Raw genomic sequence first — 20,927 nt, forward strand, 5'->3', positions numbered from 1 at the left:
TTATTCATCTTTTTTTTAGCTATAGCCTATATAAGTTTTACATTATTTTCACTAGTGTTTTTTTTTAATCTCTAAGAATGAAGATCATGTCATTTTTCATAATTTGGAAATCCAAATACAATAGATATACATGTTTTCAAGTTACATTAAGTAACTTCCTTCGGCCAGTCTATATTTATTTATGTCTATGGTTCATGAAGATAAAATTAATTATAATCTATGACGTTGACGTTTTGTGTTGTTGTATTATTAAAAGAGTCTCTTCACATAACAAAAAGTAACAACCAGTTTGAAGTGTAATAGATCTAGAAATAAACAGATTAGAGTGGCATAAGGACATACCAGTTTGAAGTGAAATAAATCTAGAACTAAACAGATTAGAGTGGCATAAGGCAATCGCAATGAAATTGTGGAACTTTGCGGTAGTGCAAGAGCACAAGTGTGGAAGTATGAAACTTTGGAATGGTGCAAGGAAGCCCATATGGAAGTCTAGAACATAAGAGTGGTGCAAGAAAATCTACATAAAATTGTAGAACTGTGTTCGTTCAATGTCTAGAACATTCAGACGATATATAGAGATTTTGAATTATTTTATGTTATTTGATTAGTTTAAACTTCATAGATCTATGTTGCACCCATATCTTTGTCCTTAGTTACATTCACATACTTTCACACATTAATACATGGCTACTTCCAAAGCCCTCCATCTTTTTTTTTAATTCTACATGTCTCGTCACTTGATCTCCATGCTGATTGGTTAGATCTGCTAAATGTCTGTCTGTGTTTGGTGTAATCATGCATTAATCTCGCACTCTGAATCTAAGAGTATGCAGAACACTTTAGTTAGGAAATAGATGAGTTCTGTAGCTCAAATTGACAAATATATAGGCCTACTATCTTAAATTAAAGACCCAGTTTAAAAAGAAAAAAAAAGATTATTACATCTTACGACTATCAATTCGAGATTTCAACTGTAGGACTATGAAAGTCAAAAAAAAAAAAAACAAAAAAAAATATAGCTGTATCGGGCAACAACTTCCTTGCTTGGGTGGCATTGGAATGGACCTCATTCACCAATCGTAAACAAACAACATTTAGCCACTCTATTTTCTATATCTTCTATACAAATTATGTAATCCATAAAGGCTGTCACGTGATACATATTTTTCATTGTTTTATCAATATTATGACGTGGCTAAATGTGTTTATTTACGATTGGTGAATGAGGTCCATTCTCAACTCTGAACACAGAGCGCTTGGATCGGTGAATAACAGATCTTTATTTCCTATTCAATTGGTCACGTAGATCTAGTTTTGCCTTCAGATCATTTAGATCTAAAATGATTTTTTTAAACTAAGGAGAGCGTATAATACAAATGGGACAAACCATTTTAATCTCAAGTCGTCATGGATACTTGAATGTTAAAAAGTTAATAGAGCTATTTCATAAATTTGCAAATATTTGCAATGACTTTTTTTTTTTTTTTTGGCGTATTGGAGACATCAGCTTGTCAATATCTTTTCTAGTTAGTTTTTTTTTAATCCAAAATATTCGATTTGAATCAGTTTTTTAAAATTCAAGACCCATTCTAGAGGAGCGCCTTGGTATTGTAATGACTGAAATTAAGCGCATTTCTAAATTCGACCACACATCTCATTTAATAATTGGTGATTTTTAACAATCTCTTTTTTTTTTCACGAATCCTTATTGTCTTATTCTCTACATTGTTTTATCGCAAGCAACGTAAAGCAATGAATTTAAAAAGCATAAAATAAAGTAGAACTGTTCCAAATATCAAGTTGCTTTCTATCATGATTACAAAGTTATGAAGAGTTAAAGACACATTAATTTATTTTTCGATCACAGTTTTTCAGAAATTTTCTTTAGTCCAGCTTTATACACATAAAACGCAGTAACTACTCTCCCATGAGAAATAGAAAGATATTCTTAGTGTCCTTACATAACTAGATAATTTTGTTGTTATATATTAATTCATTATTTGTTTATTTTAAGTAGCCGTTGCACCACAACTTTGCCAGCTGCAAAATATCTTGAGATCGGATTTTCAATAACTTTTTAAGTTTTTGAGACTTGAGTGTGACAGGCGTGTGACAGGTGTGACTGATGGACGGAACGACCACACAAAACTAATAGAGTCTTTTCTTCTTTCAGGAACCTCTAAAAAGTATTAAATTTATGTTTGCATCTTTGTCCTTTCACAAAGTGCACTGGCGGATCTCGATTTGTCCTTTCACAAAGTGCACTGGCTGATCTCGACTTGTCCTTTCACAAAGTGCACTGGCGGATCTTGATTTGTCCTTTCACAAAGTGCACTGGCGGATCTCGATTTGTCCTTTCACAAAGTGCACTGGCGGATCTTGATTTGTCCTTTCACAAAGTGCACTGGCGGATCTCGACTTGTCCTTTCACAAAGTGCACTGGCGGATCTTGATTTGTCCTTTCACAAAGTGCACTGGCGGATCTCGACTTGTCCTTTCACAAAGTGCACTGGCGGATCTCGATTTGTCCTTTCACAAAGTGCACTGGCGGATCTTGACTTGTCCTTTCACAAAGTGCACTGGCGGATCTCGATTTGTCCTTTCACAAAGTGCACTGGCGGATCTTGACTTGTCCTTTCACAAAGTGCACTGGCGGATCTCGACATGTCCTTTCACAAAGTGCACTGGCGGATCTCGATTTGTCCTTTCACAAAGTGCACTGACGGATCTCGATTTGTCCTTTCACAAAGTGCACTGGCGGATCTTGACTTGTCCTTTCACAAAGTGCACTGGCGGATCTCGACATGTCCTTTCACAAAGTGCACTGGCGGATCTCGATTTGTTCTTTCACAAAGTGCACTGGCGGATCTTGACTTGTCCTTTCACAAAGTGCACTGGCGGATCTCGACATGTCCTTTCACAAAGTGCACTGGCGGATCTCGACATGTCCTTTCACAAAGTGCACTGGCGGATCTCGATTTGTCCTTTCACAAAGTGCACTGACGGATCTCGACTGGAGAGTGGGCGGAGGGTGTCAAAAATTACACAAACGCATTCCAAACCATTATACCACTAATGTCTACATAAGGCTTATGTTACAGTGTTTTTTTATTCATAAAAGTAGAGCAACTGAAAATAGCATAATGAACTGAACAATTGTTACTTTTAGAAAATCCATTGTTTGTCATGTCAACTAATACAGGTAAATCTCAGTATAAAAACTCTATAAATGTTTGAAGTAGGGCCTACGACATGAGAATGTGACAAGGGAACCTTTTGACATATATATATATATAGGCCTACTAATATATAGGCCTAACACAGGCTTTAACTTTAATATGGATCTGCATGCTACAACTGGAAAGTCGCGAAATCTGATCAGTTTAATGTGTGGCAAAGTAGGCCTACATCTCGTACAGATTAAGATATCTACCATCAATACACATTTATTATTATTATACTAAATGTCATTTTGTTATTTAGATTGAATCTGTCATGTAATTAAATTTCAAATAGATCTAGACCAGTGGTTCCCAAAATTATTTTTTTTGTAGACCCCTTACCATGTTTAATAATATAGAACAATAAAAACAACACAAGACACAGATATTTTACAAAGAGAATTAGATGAATTACAGAAATGGGAATCAAACTGGAGCATGTCTTTTCACCCAGAAAAATGTCAGTTGTTAAGAGTAACAAAAAAACTAAAACCAATTAATTCCACTAAAAACGCAAAATACCTAGGTGTTATAATAAATGAAAAACTGTCATGGAATCCACATATTGATGAAACTATAACAAAAAATCCAACAAAGCATTAGGGTTTATTAAAAGAAATTTCTATAAATCAAATAAGAACATAAAACTAAAATGTTATTTAACCTTGGTTAGGCCAATAATAGAATATGCATCCTCGGTTTGGGACCACTCAACTCAAGAAAACATTAAGAAACTGGAACAGACACAAAATAGAGCAGAGAGATTCATAACAAACGAATATTCACATTTGACTAGAGTAACACCTTTAGTAAAATCACTAAATTTAGAAAGCCTTCAGGACAGAAGACTCAAAAGTAAAGTAGCAATTATACATAAAACACTGAACCATAATCTTTAAATACAAAAACAAAATTTAATAAAATATTCTGAAAGACACAAAGATAAAGGCACATTCCTCGTCCAATATGCTAGGACAAATTTGTACAAATACTTCTTCTTCCCTAGTGCTATTAGGGCATGGAATGGGTTGCCTGAACTAGCCAGGAAAACCAGTGACTTGGCAGAATTTAAGTCATTGGTTAATATGCATGACTAAATGCATGACGGGCAGGACGTAATCATCTTCTTTTTTGAAGTAACGTCTGTATTATATAAGATAAGATTTTCCATTTTCGGTAAACCTCCTGTTAACTGACTGCATTTCTGAAAACTCATTAAAATGCTTCACGAATTCACCAAAAAAAAAAGTTGTTGGCTGCTTTGATAATCTTGGGGAGAGGCTTGCACTATGGACCATGATCAAAGCTTTGATAATCTTGGGGAGAGGCTTGCACTATGGACCATGATCAAAGCTTTGATAATCTTGGGGAGAGGCTTGCACTAAGGACCATGATCAAAGCTTTGATAATCTTGGGGAGAGGCTTGCACTATGGACCATGATCAAAGCTTTGATAATCTTGGGGAGAGGCTTGCACTATGGACCATGATCAAATATGGACCACCACGATTTTAGGGTAGCTACGCTATATTGCCAAAAACTAAATATTTAATACGCAGCAGTAACTGTCCTTACTAGGTTCACATACAAGTGATGCCCAAAATACGGCCCGCGGGCAAAGTTCCGGCCCGAGACGTGGTGTTATCCGGCCCGCCGAAACATTAGAACAATATATAGAAAATCACACCAAAAAGTTTCAAAAATATACCTGCCCACTCTTTTTGCTATTGATTTCATACTATGCTATTCTAATATTCTTTTCTTTGTACTTTGTAAGAAATAACAGGTTTATGTATTAATTTTTAAGCGACATGAATCTAGGCTACACTTATGAAATTCTGCTACTGTCTTGAGCTAGTCATGTCCTTACCTAGTGTGCAACAGTTTTGGAGATCCGAATAAAACAAAAACGTTGAAGAAAAACTTTGAAGAAAAGTTTGGTAGGATCTTTACTTTTGAATTTGGAATTTGATTTGTAAAGCTGTTTGTGTCTGTTTGATTTGTAAAGCTGTTTGATTTGTAAAGCTGTTTGTTTTGTAAAGATGTTTGTGGCGGTTTGATTTGTAAAGCTGTATGCGGCTGTTTGATTTGTAAAGCTGCCTGTGGCTGTTTGATTTGCAAAGCTGTTTGTGGCTGTTCGATTTGTAAAGCTGTTTGTGACTGTTTGATTTGTAAAGCTGTTTGAGGCGTTTTGATTTTTAAAGCTGTTTGTGGATGTTTGATTTGTAAAGCTGTTTGTGGCTGTTTGATTTGTAAAGCCGTTTGTGGCTGTTTTGAAAGACCATAATGTAAAATGACATTATGAAATCAAATGCATCAACAAATATGGCGGCCGTCTTTAAACTGCAAAGAAAAGATGGCTAACTCAAGTAAGATTGTAGGATTGATGAGAATCTATATATTTTTTTCTCTTCTCGCTCAAGAGTTTGGACGAGAAGAAGAAGAAGAAGTAAAGGAATGATCACTCTTTTATTTCTGCGGATAGAGTTATCCCACGAAAAAACAAGAGGGGGGAGAACAAGTAGTTTTCACCCGTCACTACAGATGGCTGCCTGGTCGTGCGGTTTGCGCGCTGGACTGTCGTTTGGATTTATCAAACCCTGCCCGCTTCCTGCGGAAGGAACATCCGAAACATGTACAACATTTTACAAACAAACATTTTACAAACACTAAATAGCAGGGCCGGACTTAACCATTGTGACCAAGAAGTCATGGAAAGAGAACAAGTAATCACAAGTAAACACAATTCACCCGTCACTAAATAGCAGGGCCGGACTTAACCATTGTGGGGCCCTATGTGAAACGGATTTCGCGGGGCCAAGTTTGGGTAGGGATACGGATAATAAGTGAAAATTAAGAGTTTGTATTAGAAAAAAAAATCGTCTGTGCATTTTATTCATCCTTTACTAAGTACAGAATTACTTTGCCTTGTGTGTAGCAAAGTCAAAGTATATTATAATAATTATGTTTCCTACATAGATCACGCTCAATAGCAAGAATTACCAAATGTTTCAATCTATCTTTGAGAATTGTTGACCTCAAGTAATTCTTCATTAGTTTGAGGCGCGAGAAGCTTCTTTCGCCAGATTACACAATTACGGCTAATGCATAATGCCGTTTTTATTTATCGCGCATAGGATTGGCGTTTTCCATATTGAATGGCACCACAAAATGACAATATTTGTCTATATATTTTAGGAGATTTGTATGAGTTTTCAAAAGATTTTAATAATTTCCAGATATTTCCAGGACTTTTTCGTATATTTTGCAATTTCAGGAGATTTCCAGGAGCTCCTGGTAAATCGATAGGGGCCTCGGGAAATCTGTTATAAGTTATAAAATGTTTTTTATTCCTACACCTAGAATTAGCACGGGTCCTATGAAAGTGCGGGGTCCACTGCGGTCGCATAGGTTGCAGTGGCCTAAGGCTACGCCGCCGGTCGACTAGTATATTTACTAAGATGGGACAAGAAAATGAGTTAACGGTAAGGACAACCTACAGAACTGCTCACATTTGAAGAACACCCAACTACAGGGAAAAAAACATCAAAATTTGCATGTGATAGCTGACGAACTGTTCTTTTAGAAATCGGAAAAGAGCGAAACCAATGTGACGAAATCTCTCCCCCCCCCCCCCCAGACGAACATCTACATTCAGTGCTCCGACTTGGGTGTCTCATCAATGCGGCGGAATCTTAAGAAGTTGCTTTTGGATAAACTTCCAACATCCCATAATTAGTGTAAGCATTAGATCCACGGGTTTCTAATAAATCTGCTTTAAATTGTATTTTATGTTTTGGTATCTTTTCGTTGATGTGGCCCGCGACACGAGTATCAGAAATTAAAATGGCCGCAGAACGAATTAGGTTGGGCATCACTAATGAGTACATAGAAAACGAAGGTACATTTCATGAGCTAGGTGATTTTCTGTTTTCGCACATTTTTTTCTTAAATGTGTTCATGTCTTGTATGAAGAAGCAGAAGCTTTAGGACCACTAATGACTTTGTGAAAGAATGTTCCATACAGTAATCGTGTTATTAACTTTTTATTGACATCTTTTTGCTAAGCCTATTAATTTTCTAATATCGTCCAGTAGTCCATATAAGATTCTCAGCCATATCAATGGTTCATATTAGATCCCATATATATCTATTCTGTATCTATCTATAATTTTGTTTTTAAAGAGTTTATACTTTATGAGTCTGCTAATTTAAAAATTGGGCTTCAATTTAGTTATGTTTAATATGGGTTAGTGATGTCCAGTTTGTTTTATTAGAAGATTGAAAACCTTGTTGAAACTTTATGCCATTAGATATGAAGATCGAAAAAAAACTAACAACTGTTAAGTAGTAGCTGATCTTTTTGAAGCCAGACTAAGAGCTTATATCCTTTTCTAAAATTGTGTTTTTAGTTATTCATTTGTATTTAATCTGAGCAGTTCTTGTTATGTTCCATCCGTCTCTTCAATAGCATCATCACATGGATTGATTATCCACCGAGGTATTACGGTATTCAGAATATTCTCAAACCTTAGCTGAAAATTGGATTAGAGGAAATGTATATCTTCACTGCTCTAAATTAGGACAATTCGCCTCATCCAATGCTTTGCTATTATTAAATTCATTACCTTCATGGCAACAACTCAATAATCAACTACCAGGTACAATCCTATTTATTCAATACTGTCTCAAATAGCACTTCTTAGTACAGGATATACAAAACAAATCCTGTACTATTTTTCACCCTAGAACTTTTTTTAAATGCTGAAACGGTCTCGGGTTGAAATCTTGGCGAAGACTGGAATAGAACATTGTTTATTCAACTCCAATGAGTATATGACATTGGTTGGGGAAAGTAAAGATAGTTTGTCATTGCACTGATATTGGCACAATTTAGGCCATGTCGTGCCCATAATCCCTCAAGGGTTATTCCCCCTTTATAGCTCAAGAGCTAAATGTTTAACAGCCAAGTGATTACAATGTCCATTCACAGCTCAGATGGTAGAAATTTATATAATCCAATTAAAAATCTGTTGTAAATCTTATTAGTCACAATTACTTTGCCCTATCACAAATAAAACCTTCGTAGTCAACCCCACCTTCTGGATAAAGCCCAGTATTTTCCCAAGGTCAACATTATCAAACAGTGTTTTTCCAAAATATTTCTCTCTAGTATCCTGGTATCTGGGTCAATCAAGTAGGATATTTCATGGTGAGATAAGATTCACAGTACTCACACGGTGGGCGCTCTTCTCTCTTTTAATTTTTAGCACAAAGGAGTGTGTGCTGTAGGTGTGGCTAACTGTAGTCTGGACAAGGTTGTGCTTCCATGCCTTGTCAGACGTTTAGACCATTGCACTGGCCACATGACACCCACATTAACAATTGGCCATGAAAACAGATGACATTTACATCATCTGCCCTATAGATCACAGGGTCTGAGATGAGTAACGGTACATTACAGATCTTACAGGAAGATCTAATGTAGCTTAGCTGTACATAATTCAGTGTACATATCACTTGGAAAATGGTGTACCCATATATACAAAAAATAAGTTTAAAAATGGATGTTAGTCTGGCCACAGAATCAGGAATTCTTGAGTTTCATATTTTGTGATTTAGACCCATCATCTAATTTTTTAAATATTAGAACTTGTTACTTTGATACAGATAAAAATGCTAACAATGTCCAAGCTGAAAAAAAAAAGTTAAAAACAACAGAAACTACTAAAGATAAACTGGTTCATTGGGTTTTATTTGAATGAAACACAAACACTCAAAGGATAAAAATATAGGTTGAACAAGTGCATGGACTTCAGGGCTACACACAAGCACACATTATGTCTACACATATACATCTGACTACAAACAAACATGTCTGAATTAACTGTCAAAAAATAAGTGATAAATAGATAAAAATAATACAAATTGTAGTAAAAAGAACAAGATAAAGAGATAAAAGGAACAATAAATGACATGCATAAGTACAACCACTATACTTCATACAGTGAGCATCACAATACTTCAATATTGAAATTTGTTAACACCTTGAAATAGTGCAATTTAAGTCTTGTCTTTCCATGATAAAGTCTATTTCCTAATTGGCTTAAAAATATGCTCACCGTAAGAGGTTGTCGATTTGAACTTATCAACTTGTGTTATTCCTTGTATCTCTTTCCCTTGAATCTACTACACTAGCCCCCCTCTTCCTTTCTAATTACTTGATGATGCCCTAAATTTTTTGCTACTCAGATATACTTATACAACACATACTAGACACTGCTATAAATAAAAATATTATTTTACTAAATTTCACTATGAACTACTCCAGGACAATTCATCCTCACTGCCACTTTGTACACGAATCATTTAACGTGTATATAACTAGCAGTCAAGCTGTGAAATGTGAACAATGCACAAGACAAGTTACAGACGTAGCAATGATCTCAACCACCAAAGATGACAAGCCAAAGGGGAAAAGCCTACCTCCTCTAACACCCAAGCAGACACTATATTACCTCTGATGTATGTGGGTGAGATTGCTTAACTTGGGTAGAAGACAGCTAACAAGCTGTGAAATATGGACTAGTCACTCAGGAATTTTTTAAATGGAACAAAGTGTGATTCTTAAGCGCACTTTCAAAATGAGGAAAGAAACAAACTTAGTCAGCCACAGAAGTAGAGTCTGATAAATGAAACTCAAAGCAAAGCTGCTTCACTGTCAAGAATTTTAACTTTTTCACTCTTTGGATTTATGCAACTGTGATTCAAATTAAAACAATGTTTGTTCAAATGTGTTCCTTGCTGAACATCATCACCTTATAAATACTATCATACTAGTCTGGTTTGTTGATGCTGCAGTAAACTAAACATTTTTCTACACCCTGTTGCATGATGGATGGGTCAAGATTTTTTAAATTAATGCTAACAAAAAAAAGTACCATATTTCTACTCATTTAGAAAAATATAAAGATGAAAGTAACATTAGAAATAAAAAAAACAACGTTTCTCTATTTTGTACTGCTAATTTAATTGAAACTTGGTATTCTTTACCGGGGTAAAAAAAAAAGTATCCAACAAATATACTTCCATAAACAATGTATATATTCCATTCTAAAAATATGGCCCATTAATCATACAAGTAAAGTCTCTTGTAAACAAAACAAAAACAAGAAATTGGGGTCTCTCAATTTTTATCATTTAGAATTCCATGTTCAAATACATTTCTCCCTAATATAGCTAAGTATGACATCCAAATTAAACTTAATTGTCAAAATTAATGCTAATAATTCTTATCATTGAATGTTTCACTCAGCACCTATAATAGCAGATAATCCATTCTTCAGTTGTTGTTTTTATTCTTTTTAAAACAATTTCATATTATGAAATCATAATGGATTTTTTTTTTTTTTTTTTTACAAATACAGTGAGATCCACTGAATTCAATGTGCTGTTGGACAGAAAGGGACTTTTAAAATATAAGTTTGAATTCTACTTATAGAAATAACTAAATATTAAGAATATCCTACAAAAAGAGGGTATTTTATGTTTGCTTATGGTTATTTGTTGGCAAAGTGTTCATATTTCAATGCAACAGCTTTCTTTGGTAATGTTTTTTTTTTTAATTTTTAATTACATCCTGCCGCGATGACATTTCTAGTGTAAGAAACATATTTTCTCTTCAAAGAATTTGCACTTGAAGAAATTGACAATGACATTCTGATCAGAACTTACTAGACAGTAATACCAACAGAGAGCCTATTGTCTGAAAAGAGGCATGGGAGATGTGTCAGTCAACCAGACTTTACACCTCACTAGGGACACCCACCAGATTAGGCAAGTCAACAACTATACATTAGGAATTATACAAAATGTAATGCTGGAAATAAATTCATTTGCAGCATAATGAAGGATTGACAGATGGCTAGTTATAGGTGTACAATAAATAGAAAAGTGTCGAATTATCAGGTGATAAGCATAACTGACTCTGAATTAACCACCTTTTTACAGTATGGACAAAAAAGGAAAAAAAAATTCAAATTTAGGAAAGTGTCCACTAGTTTGAATTATCTGGATTCCACTGTAATGTACTGAGACAAACAAAGCTTGTAGATCTAAACAGCAGAGCAGATTTATATGAAAGCTGAACTAAAAATTACTATACTGGTACCATTAGAATATCTGAATAATTAGAGAATTTTTATAGTCTAAAATATGCCCTGTTACCAAAAAATAAATTACTAAGATAAAAATGGAAAAATGTTTGCTGTATAACAAAAAATGACTTTCAATTTTTTTTGAAAACTTAATTGAAATAAAAAAAAATGTATTGAAGATGATTCATAGAAATCTGAATGCTGAAAGTTATAAAGCAACAATGTTAACATTTAAACAAATGTAAACATAAACAAGGGCTACTTCATTGTGTTGGTAGTGACTATCCTAACACAAGTAATGGTGAGAAAGTAAGAAGGCCAACAAATCAGTGGATAGTCTTGTGTAGATTTAGCATTGGGTCAAAGGTGTAAAGAGAGCATTAGCAATACCAGGACATTTTAAGTTCAATATTTGATCATTTGGATTTTAGTTTTGAAAGGTTTATATACTCAATACACAAGTTTATAGTCAATCATTTGTGTCACTGAATTTCAAGGATTTGTTTTCTCTTCAATCTCTTACATCATTTTTAAATTCAGAAAAACAAAGAAAAAACAATTACAAATGGATAACTATAGATTTCATAGAAGATTCAATATTATCAAAAACAAATACTTCTTTTTTTCAATCACTTTTTTTAAAAAATATATGAACGTTTGGCCCATTTAGAATAACTGAGCCATTTGTAAAATATAAGTACTAACAAATAATTTCCATTAAATGTTTTTCTTTTTAAATTATTTTTGACAGCTTACAGAAATATACTTATCTAATTCCAACAATACATTCCAGGTAGCAATAAATTAAAACTCATGGGTAATTCTGAAAAACGTGCCTTGAAGGATATTTCTTTATCACTTGTATCCGATAACAACCTTTTAATGTCTGAAAGAAAAAAAAATTTGCAAAGATTAGAGGATTTTTTTCATCAAAGCAAATTAAGTGTTAAAATCATGAATTTATAAAAGTTATTTATAAACATGAATAAAGTCTAGTGAAAAGCAGCTTAGGCTAATCAGAATGAAATCATCCCACATGTATCATTTAGAAATAAAAAATGTAAAATGTTTTAAAAGAATAAGTTAAGACTAAAATTGATATCTTAGGTAAATTTTATGTTTAAACTACATATGGAATTTCCCAATAAAAACTTAACTTCTATGTTTAATCTACATATGGAATTTCCCAATGAAAAGTCCTGGAAAAAATTATTAAAAACATAATTGATAGTATGGCAGACAAAAGCCATTCAATCCTATTTCAAACCTCAACCGTTTGGAATCCGAGTGGGACAGAGGCGAGCGGGACCTAGAACCTGACCCTGAGGAACTTGATTTTTCTCTGCGTCCTCTTTTACTGTCTCTGTCCCGAGACCTAAGTTAAACAGAAAAGCATTAATTTATAACCAATACAGCCTTCTAACCACCTATAAAATAAAAATAATAAATAAACAAAATATTCAATAAAATAAAAAACATTAAAAAATGCTTGTAATCTCTTAAGATATGTAGTCTTAACAACCCACATAAATGCTATAGAGGAACAAAAGAACAAAACAAAAACAGATAGTATACAACAATACAAGAGAACTACAACCTCCCAAAAAAATAAAACAATAAAGTAAAAACTGATATTGACCTTGTAGGGGTTACCTAAAGTTGTTACCATTTGGTTACCTAGAGTTGTTACCATTTACCCTGCTTTTACCTGGACCTGGACAGATGCTTTCTCTCTGAATGAGTATTTCTTTTTGCACTATCAGAATGGGAACGCCTCCTGCTATTAGATCGAGAGCGCCTCCTACTACCAGACCGTGACCTTTTTCTACTATCAGAACGAGACCTGGACCTTTTCCTGCTGTCTGAGTCAGATTGTGATCTAGATCTTGACTTTCTATCTGAAAGTGATGAGGACCTTGACCTAGAGGATGAGCTAGAACTGGAAGAACTAGAACTAGATGAACGATATTTGCCAGGGGAAGAGCTGGAGGAATGTTTTTTCTTTTCATCATCTTCACCTTCACTGTCTAGTTTGTATTTAGAGATATCTCCTTCTTCATCATCATCATCCTAGATCAAAAGTAAACATTATATTAATATGTTGATTAAGTTATTCAAATGAAAGAAAAAGGCTATGTATCAAGCAACAGAAATATTGCTTACATCAGAGTCCAGCTTGTATTTGGAAATATCCCCATCATCTTCCTCATCCTCCTCATCATCCTCTACATCTTTTTGCTTTTCATCTTGCACCAAGTGTTGGCTCCCATTACTTGGGTCTTCTGTACTATTTCTTAAATTTCTGAATTTCTTCTTTTTTCTACCAAACTATATGAAAACAGAGTATTATTTGAAATCTCAAAAAATAAAAAAGCAATCTAATACTTGAATTTTTAGCTAAGAATTTTATTGATTGTTTATTATCAAATGTAAAATGTTGACATTAAAAGGAAGGAATAAAAAATCTTAAATTTTGAAGGATCTTAATATGCAAAACAAAATTTTCATATAGTAAACTGAAACTTTAAAAAGTACCTCATCATATTCATCATCAGATTCTTCTCGCCTGTTATACTCCACAACTTCATCTCTTTCCATATAACCTCCACCAAAACCAGTACGTTGTTCAACCCTGCCATATTTGGGTGCATTACACATATTACATGTCATTCTGCGAGCCCAGTTGACATTACCACAACTAGGTTTAGACAAACATAAGAATATATGAGAATATAATATGCAGAAAACCTTTACCTTTAATAAAGCTAAATTGGTATAGACAAGCTTTTTAAAAAAAAATTATGCTGTTAGTTGAAGTTTTTAAAACTTATTTTCATAAAAAAAAGATATCAAATAAAATGAAAGGGAACACAATCATTATCTATTACCTTTTACACTGCCAATCTTCAGCGCTGAACAGCCCCTTACTTTTTTCTGCTAATTGTTTTCCAATTTCTGTTCCCCCTTTTTTAAAAACTGTTCCATCTTTACGATCTATAAAAAAATAATTAAAAAATGTGAACACCACAAACTTAGCCAAGGTGGGAGATAACACAGAGCATGCAAGGGCATAAAAACTGATTATTTAAAAAGAGACCAAAATTTGACAAACAAAACAACAGTTCAGTAGCTTATAAACATAGATGTAAGGCAACAGCGATGCCCTTAGACACAGAAGAGCTCTTGAAACAATTAGTCAGACACTGAAAATAACAGGCATGAGTGAAATTTAAGCAAAAAAAACAACAAAAAAACTTTACTGGAATTTTATGACTTCATTGAGGACAGATAAGGGTGATGATACTATGTCAGGAAACAGGATTTTAATGTATTTATTAATGATATGACAACATTTGACAAAAATTTGATATGATCTGAGTAGAAAAACAGGAAACATATGGAAAAACAGGATTTTGAGGTACAATTATTAATGATCTGACTTCATTTGGCAAATGGTTTGCTAATGACAGGATTAGAAAATATCTTATAAAGACAGGCAATATGAAATGACAGGATTTTAAGGTCTTTAATATATGACCTTTAATATGACCCTGACATTTAACATTAGATTAATATTAGACTAGAAGCAAGTTTTTCTATTTGCTGTGCACTTGGGTCATTTGAGTAACCTGCTTGAAAGAGCAACAGGATTTATAGACTTCATGGACCCAAAAAAAACCCAAGGTTACAAAGACAGTTTGTGTGGAAACACGAACTCAAAATCGGCCCCCGAAGTGGTCCACCCAGGCAGGTAAAAAGGCAGGTTTCAATATTTCAGAAAGAACATCAGAATAAAATTCAATCAAAGACAAATAACAGAGATGAATGGAGAAAGAAGGTGGACAGATCTTGTGTGGTGCCCCAGCGGTCCAGCAGACCAAAGGATAGGTGAAAGTGAATGTGAAGTTAGATGTGAACCTGGCCTAACTGATGTCTTATAATGAATATCTAATTGATCTAATTGTTTTATCAAGGGCCAATCTTTTATTCAAATCCTCAAGAAAAAAACATTTCAGTAAAAAAAATTCCTTTAGTTAGGTGTATTATATCATGTGAGTACCACTGCAGTTCACGCGATAATATGAAAAACTACTTAGCAATTGTTGTTTTAAATTATGCCCAACTTATATGTATACTAAATAGATTTTTTTCTTTAAAAAAAAACAAACTTTTTTTTGTGTATGACAGAACTTACATAAATTAGCAATACAAATGTAATAAAAACATTTTTTTGACAAAAATCTAAAACCATTTGCATAAATATGTTAAAAACATGGTAAATTGACATCTCTCCTTTGAAAGAGCCTCCCGTGTTTGTTACTATTAATAGTGAATAGTTGTAAAAGTGGTGTAATTTTATGAAAAAACTGCTTGCATAAGTGATTTAAAAAATTAGATTTTTCGCTTTCAGAAAAGAAGAAAGTTGCCATTGCATCAGAACTTTGAATGGTCTAAAATATTATGGTGTCAGATTTTCACTACCTTTTCTAGTTTACGAGATCTAAACGGGACAGACGGATGGACAGACATTCCACACAAAACTAATAGCGTCTTTTCCCCTTTCAGAGGCCTTTAAAAAAATACTGAAATATATTGTTATTACTATTGCTTTTGTGTATATATACATATATCATGTCTTACATGATCAGTGTGCTCTGGTCTAATCACTTTTGGGTAAAATTGTGTGTGTGTGTGGGGGGGGGGGGGGGGTAGCTGCAATTTTCAACACTACTTGGATGTACTTGTGTTCATTATTATGCCTGATAAATTACTAATTTGTATTTTTATTCTAGCTTTTCCTAACTACCAAGGAAACCGAATTGTATTTTTTCAATTTGTAGATCTAGATCAAGAGACTAGATCTAGATTTATCCCCTTAGTACACGAAGTCACTATTTTGTTCTTGTTCCAAAAAATTATTTTGTGGGTGGGTTATTATGCAATGGACCTCAGGAGTATGTCAAGCAAAATATTAGTCCATCGGTCAATAATAAAGCAAATTACACAATGTGTACATTTGTACACACTGTGTACCAATGCAGTAAAATGGGATGTAATTAAACATAGTTATATAGAGAAAAATTCTAACAAAAATAATTAAACAACCATTATAAATCAATTATTTATTTACTTTTATCAAATCAATTTATTTTATTAAGAAATGGCATTCTAAAAATCACTATTTTTCTTACTAGTACTAGGCCTACTTAAAAATAGCATTTTGAGTATTCAGCTTCGCCCATTGTATCCCATCCTACCATTTGTACACCTTTGACCTAATTCTGCTACAACTTTTCAGGTTCATGCTTCAGAAGAAGCCTAAAGCAAGCCTACATTCACACACACATGTGTTTTCACAAACAGTTATAGCAGGGTTAACAAACACTTGTGAAGTCCAAGGCTGCGAAATAAGAAAAAGACCATGTTTGAATAGCATCTCTCTTTCTAACAACACAACAGTACATAAATATATTTTCACATTGTATATAATCTAGATAGCTTAAGAAGTGCTAATATTCATAATAAGCTTAAATGAAGTTTGAGGTTTCAGTGACCAGGGGATGGAAAAATGCATGGTTCAAACAGATGACCATCATGAAGACAGTCCGAAGCTCATACCAAATGACCATGAAGTGACTCACAATAAGTCCTCAACAGTAAAATGTCTGTGGGTGTAGACATGATAATTATATCCTAGCACAAACCGAAACCCATACCAAATGATTAGGCAGTGAGCCATTGTAACAAGTCTTCAACAGTAGAATGCTTCTGGGTGTAGAGATGATAATTATTAAATAATAATAATACATCCTAGCCCAAACCTCCTGCAGGCCAACAGGGGATAGAAGTGGGTAGGTTTTGAACAGGTGACCTATAAGACGACAGTTCGAAGCCCATACAGAACGAAGGCAGTGATCCGTTGTAACAAGTCCTCAACAGTAGATTGCCTCTAGGGGGAGACATGGTATTCTAAGTAGTAATATTACATCTTAGTACAAAACCCTGCAGGACAGCAGGGGGGTGGAACTGGGCAGGATTAAAAAAGGTGACCATCATGATGGCATTTTGAAACCAAACGACCAGGCAGCGATCTGTTGTAATAAGACCTCACAGTTAGATGTCACTGTGTGTAGTCATGAAGATAATTAAGTAGTAATATTTCGTCCAAGCCTAACTCTCTTGAAGGACAGCAGGGATGGAACCAGGCAGGTTTCGAACAGATGATCATCCCACAACCAGGCAGTGAGTCAGGCAGTGATCTGTTGAAGCACATCCTTAACAGTAAGATAAAGGGTGTTTTCTGAAATAAAAACAAAACAAAAATGAACTGATGTAATGTTTAAGTTTATAACTTATATTTAATAATCTAACATTTTAAATTATGTGTATAAAATGATCAATTAGTGCCTACATCATTCATCAAATATATTCTCTCAACATTGCCATTGACACAGAAAAAATTTTAATCTATTAATTAAGTCTACAGACTATATTTAGACTTAACTTTTTTTAGCCTATTAAATTATACATTAATTAAATCTAGTTGATTTTAGATCTAGTCTATAAGTCTAAAATAAAATAGTTTGAAGAACTAAACAGAAACACACAAGAAAATGAAGTCATAGACCTAGCATTTAAAATGCAAAAAATCGATTAGATCAATTTATAGATCTAGACTATTTTTAGAAATAAATCTAATAAATCTATAATCTAGATGCTTCGAAATTTTCAAATAAACACTTGTAGAATTGTTACTATTTGTAAAAATCTAGTAGACTTAGATCTTAATTCTATAGATCTAGAACAGCGGTTCTCAACCTTTTATGCTCGGCGACCCTTTTTACAACCCCCCACTCTTCCATGACCCCCGCACACACACAGTAATAGAAGAATAGACAATAACAATCCTATTTTCGATGGTCTTAGGCAACCCCTGGCAAATCGTCAATTGACCCCCAAGGGGGGCGCGACCCACAGGTTGAGAACCCCTGATCTAGAAGGACAAAGTCGTACCACCAATTATTGATCATGGCTTTTTTTTTTCTCATGTGATATATGCTATGTACATTTGTACACATCACTTTTCAAAAAATTATTTAGCAAAATATATTTATCTTTTTATATTTCAAATGGTAACATATTAATTACGTAAATCTTAACTACAATATTTAATATGAATTATAATTATATATCGAAGAGAATAGTTTTAATAAGAAAATTAGACCTAAGAATTTACTTACCAAATCGTGCTATTTGACAAACTGGATTCAAGTTGAAATTTTAAAATATTTGCTTCCTTTCTGTGTAAAATACGGTGTAAAATAAACAAAGAAGAGGTAGATAAATTTATTTATTGTGTTTAAAAAGCTTTTCCACAACTTTTCATGTGAAAAAAAAATCATTTTAAAGTCATGTATACATGTAATATGTACACACTGTGTATGAAGGGGATAATATAAGGCATTTAAATATCTTGAATAACATTGTATTATATTATATATTATAATTAAATGAGGCCTTGCCTTCACATTAGGCCTAAGCTTATTTTATGTAAATATATTAAATAGTCATTACATTATAATATATAGATCTAGTCATAAAACATTGAACTAGATTTTATCTTATTATCTATGTCTTTCAAAATATAGATGTTACTTCAGAAAAGAAGATTGTTGATTATCACAAATGCTACAAATCTAATAAAAGAGGACAAACAGTCACATCTTTAAAAGATCAAGTGTTTAATATTTGACACGAAACTCTCTATGAGAATGAGTATTATACATAGTCATACTATGACTCTTTGAAATGAGTCTATACATTATAGGGTGATACACTGATACAGTATGATGAGTATAACTGTCCATTGATTAAAACTTACTTTTTCCACATTTGTTACATTCTGGCCTTCTAGCAAAGTTCACATTACCACACCTGAAATGTTACATTAAGATAAATAAAAGCTCTTAAGTGACAGTGTAGTTGACTTAAGACTAAATCTAGAATTCTAGATTTACTATGTAATACTAGACTTAGATTAATTGGTAATTATGTAGCTGGTAGCAGCTTTTCTTAAAAGAAAAAATGTGCCAAAAAGTGCTAAAAAAAACAAAAAACTTTAAGTTGGCAATAACACTGAAAAACGTCATTGACAACAAGATTCAAGATGGCAGCGCGCTTATCATCTTAAAAGTCGCTAGGGGAGGGCATTTTTAAAAAGTATTTTAAGATATAAAGGTTTTCTTTTTTACAATCAAATCTATTAAAAACCTTATTAAATTTACATTTATTAAATGTATTTAAAATTATTTTTCAAAATTTTCAGCTATCCATTACGCCATGAGTATGATATGACGCTAACGTTCATGATACCGATTACTTTATTAAATCTAGATCTGGTAGACAGAGACTAGCTAAATCTAGAGTCTAGGACTAAAGTAGAGAGGCTAAGTAGGCCCTGAAATGCAATGACTAAATAATTAGTAAATAATAAAAAGAATAAACCTTAAGACAGTACTTAACTTAAGTCTTAAGTAAGTTACAGAGCTGAGTATGTTACTTGCAACTTATTGTTACATTGTTACTGATTGTACTTGTAGATCTAATTCTAAGACTATGACTAGATCTAGTATAATTATATAAGGTAGAATATATATCTAATTATTCTAATTCTAAAAAGTATGACTATGACACTTTCACTTGACTATGATTATGATATGTAGATCTATTAATTAATTAAAATATTAATATACTGAATTATACTGGTAACTGACTAGTGACTATATTTATAGTGAACAGTGTCACTCTATACTCAGACTATAGAATAGATCGAAATATTCTAAACTACACACTACAGTAGACGTAGTCAATCAAGTCAGTTGAATCTAGACCTACAGGCTAGTACAGGCTACACTCATTTACATTTGATTTGTCATTTGTGATTTACACTGTCAGTCACTGCTTACTGCTACACGTCAAGTCAAGATGAAGAATAAATTTTTATTAAATTTACTTAGGATCAGGACATATCCAGTCTCCCTCATTCGGTTTGAAGCGTTCTTTCGATGACATTGTTGTAGACTTTATTTTTATAGTATAGGATTTTGATTCCTAGATTAAATTTAGATGTAAAAAGATCTAGATCTAGACTAGATCTAATTATTTAATTAATCCACAGATATGTAGAGTTTGCTATTTTATAGAATACGGCCTTCTTTCAATGTGTGTCCTGGACATCGATGAGAATTGCAGGTTAAAAAATAATAATAAAAATAATAAATCATCTAGACTAGATAGAATCTTTCATTTTTAAAGAAAAATGTGATATGGTTAGTATATTTTTAAACATTTCTGATTAATTTCGGTACATAAAAAATTAATAAAGTGAGAAGAAACTTTACGATTTACGTGAATATATGTAATTAATTGTTTTGATTTGCAAATGACAAAGTGGTAGGCCTCTAATGCGAGAATCATTAGTATCTATAATCTAAGTTATATAGATTCTATGCTACACACTAGCGGATCCATTTGGGTGAATGGGGGGGGGG

The 20,927-nt window shown here is 33.3% G+C and overlaps 1 protein-coding gene across 5 annotated transcripts; it reads right to left on the bottom strand.

Moving 5' to 3' along the window:
- Positions 1-8,954: 8,954 nt before the first annotated feature.
- Positions 8,955-20,616, bottom strand: LOC106066752 (zinc finger Ran-binding domain-containing protein 2-like). Of its 5 annotated transcripts, none has more exons than XR_008777923.1 (8): positions 20,390-20,616; positions 19,259-19,311; positions 14,265-14,370; positions 13,912-14,074; positions 13,540-13,704; positions 13,016-13,446; positions 12,644-12,751; positions 8,955-12,262 (listed from the first exon to the last, which is right to left on the bottom strand). XR_008777923.1 is itself a non-coding variant. In XM_013225836.2 (8 exons), the coding sequence occupies exons 1-8, from the start codon at positions 20,446-20,448 to the stop codon at positions 12,256-12,258; spliced, it is 1,023 nt and encodes a 340-aa protein (XP_013081290.2). In that variant the 5' UTR covers positions 20,449-20,616; the 3' UTR covers positions 8,955-12,255. The 5 variants fall into 5 exon arrangements, 3 of the variants coding, with proteins under 3 accessions (XP_013081290.2, XP_055885391.1, XP_013081284.2); XM_013225836.2 differs by having other exon boundaries at positions 13,085-13,446; XR_001217622.2 differs by lacking the exon at positions 12,644-12,751.
- Positions 20,617-20,927: the final 311 nt, after the last annotated feature.

Source organism: Biomphalaria glabrata, chromosome 5 (assembly GCF_947242115.1).
Source record: "Biomphalaria glabrata chromosome 5, xgBioGlab47.1, whole genome shotgun sequence".
In the NCBI taxonomy this organism is placed as follows: Eukaryota; Metazoa; Mollusca; class Gastropoda; family Planorbidae; genus Biomphalaria; species Biomphalaria glabrata.

Bases quoted from the DNA above. Each gene is read 5' to 3' on its own strand.
- LOC106066752 (XM_013225830.2), bottom strand. From the start codon at position 20,448: ATGTCATCGAAAGAACGCTTCAAACCGAATGAGGGAGACTGGATATGT. The intron at 14,371-19,258 runs GTAAGTTTTAAT...ATTTTTTTATAG, and splicing joins ATGTAACAAATGTGGAAAAA to ATCGTAAAGATGGAACAGTT. The intron at 12,752-13,084 runs GTAAAAGCAGGG...TGTTTAACTTAG, and splicing joins AAGCATCTGTCCAGGTCCAG to GTCTCGGGACAGAGACAGTA.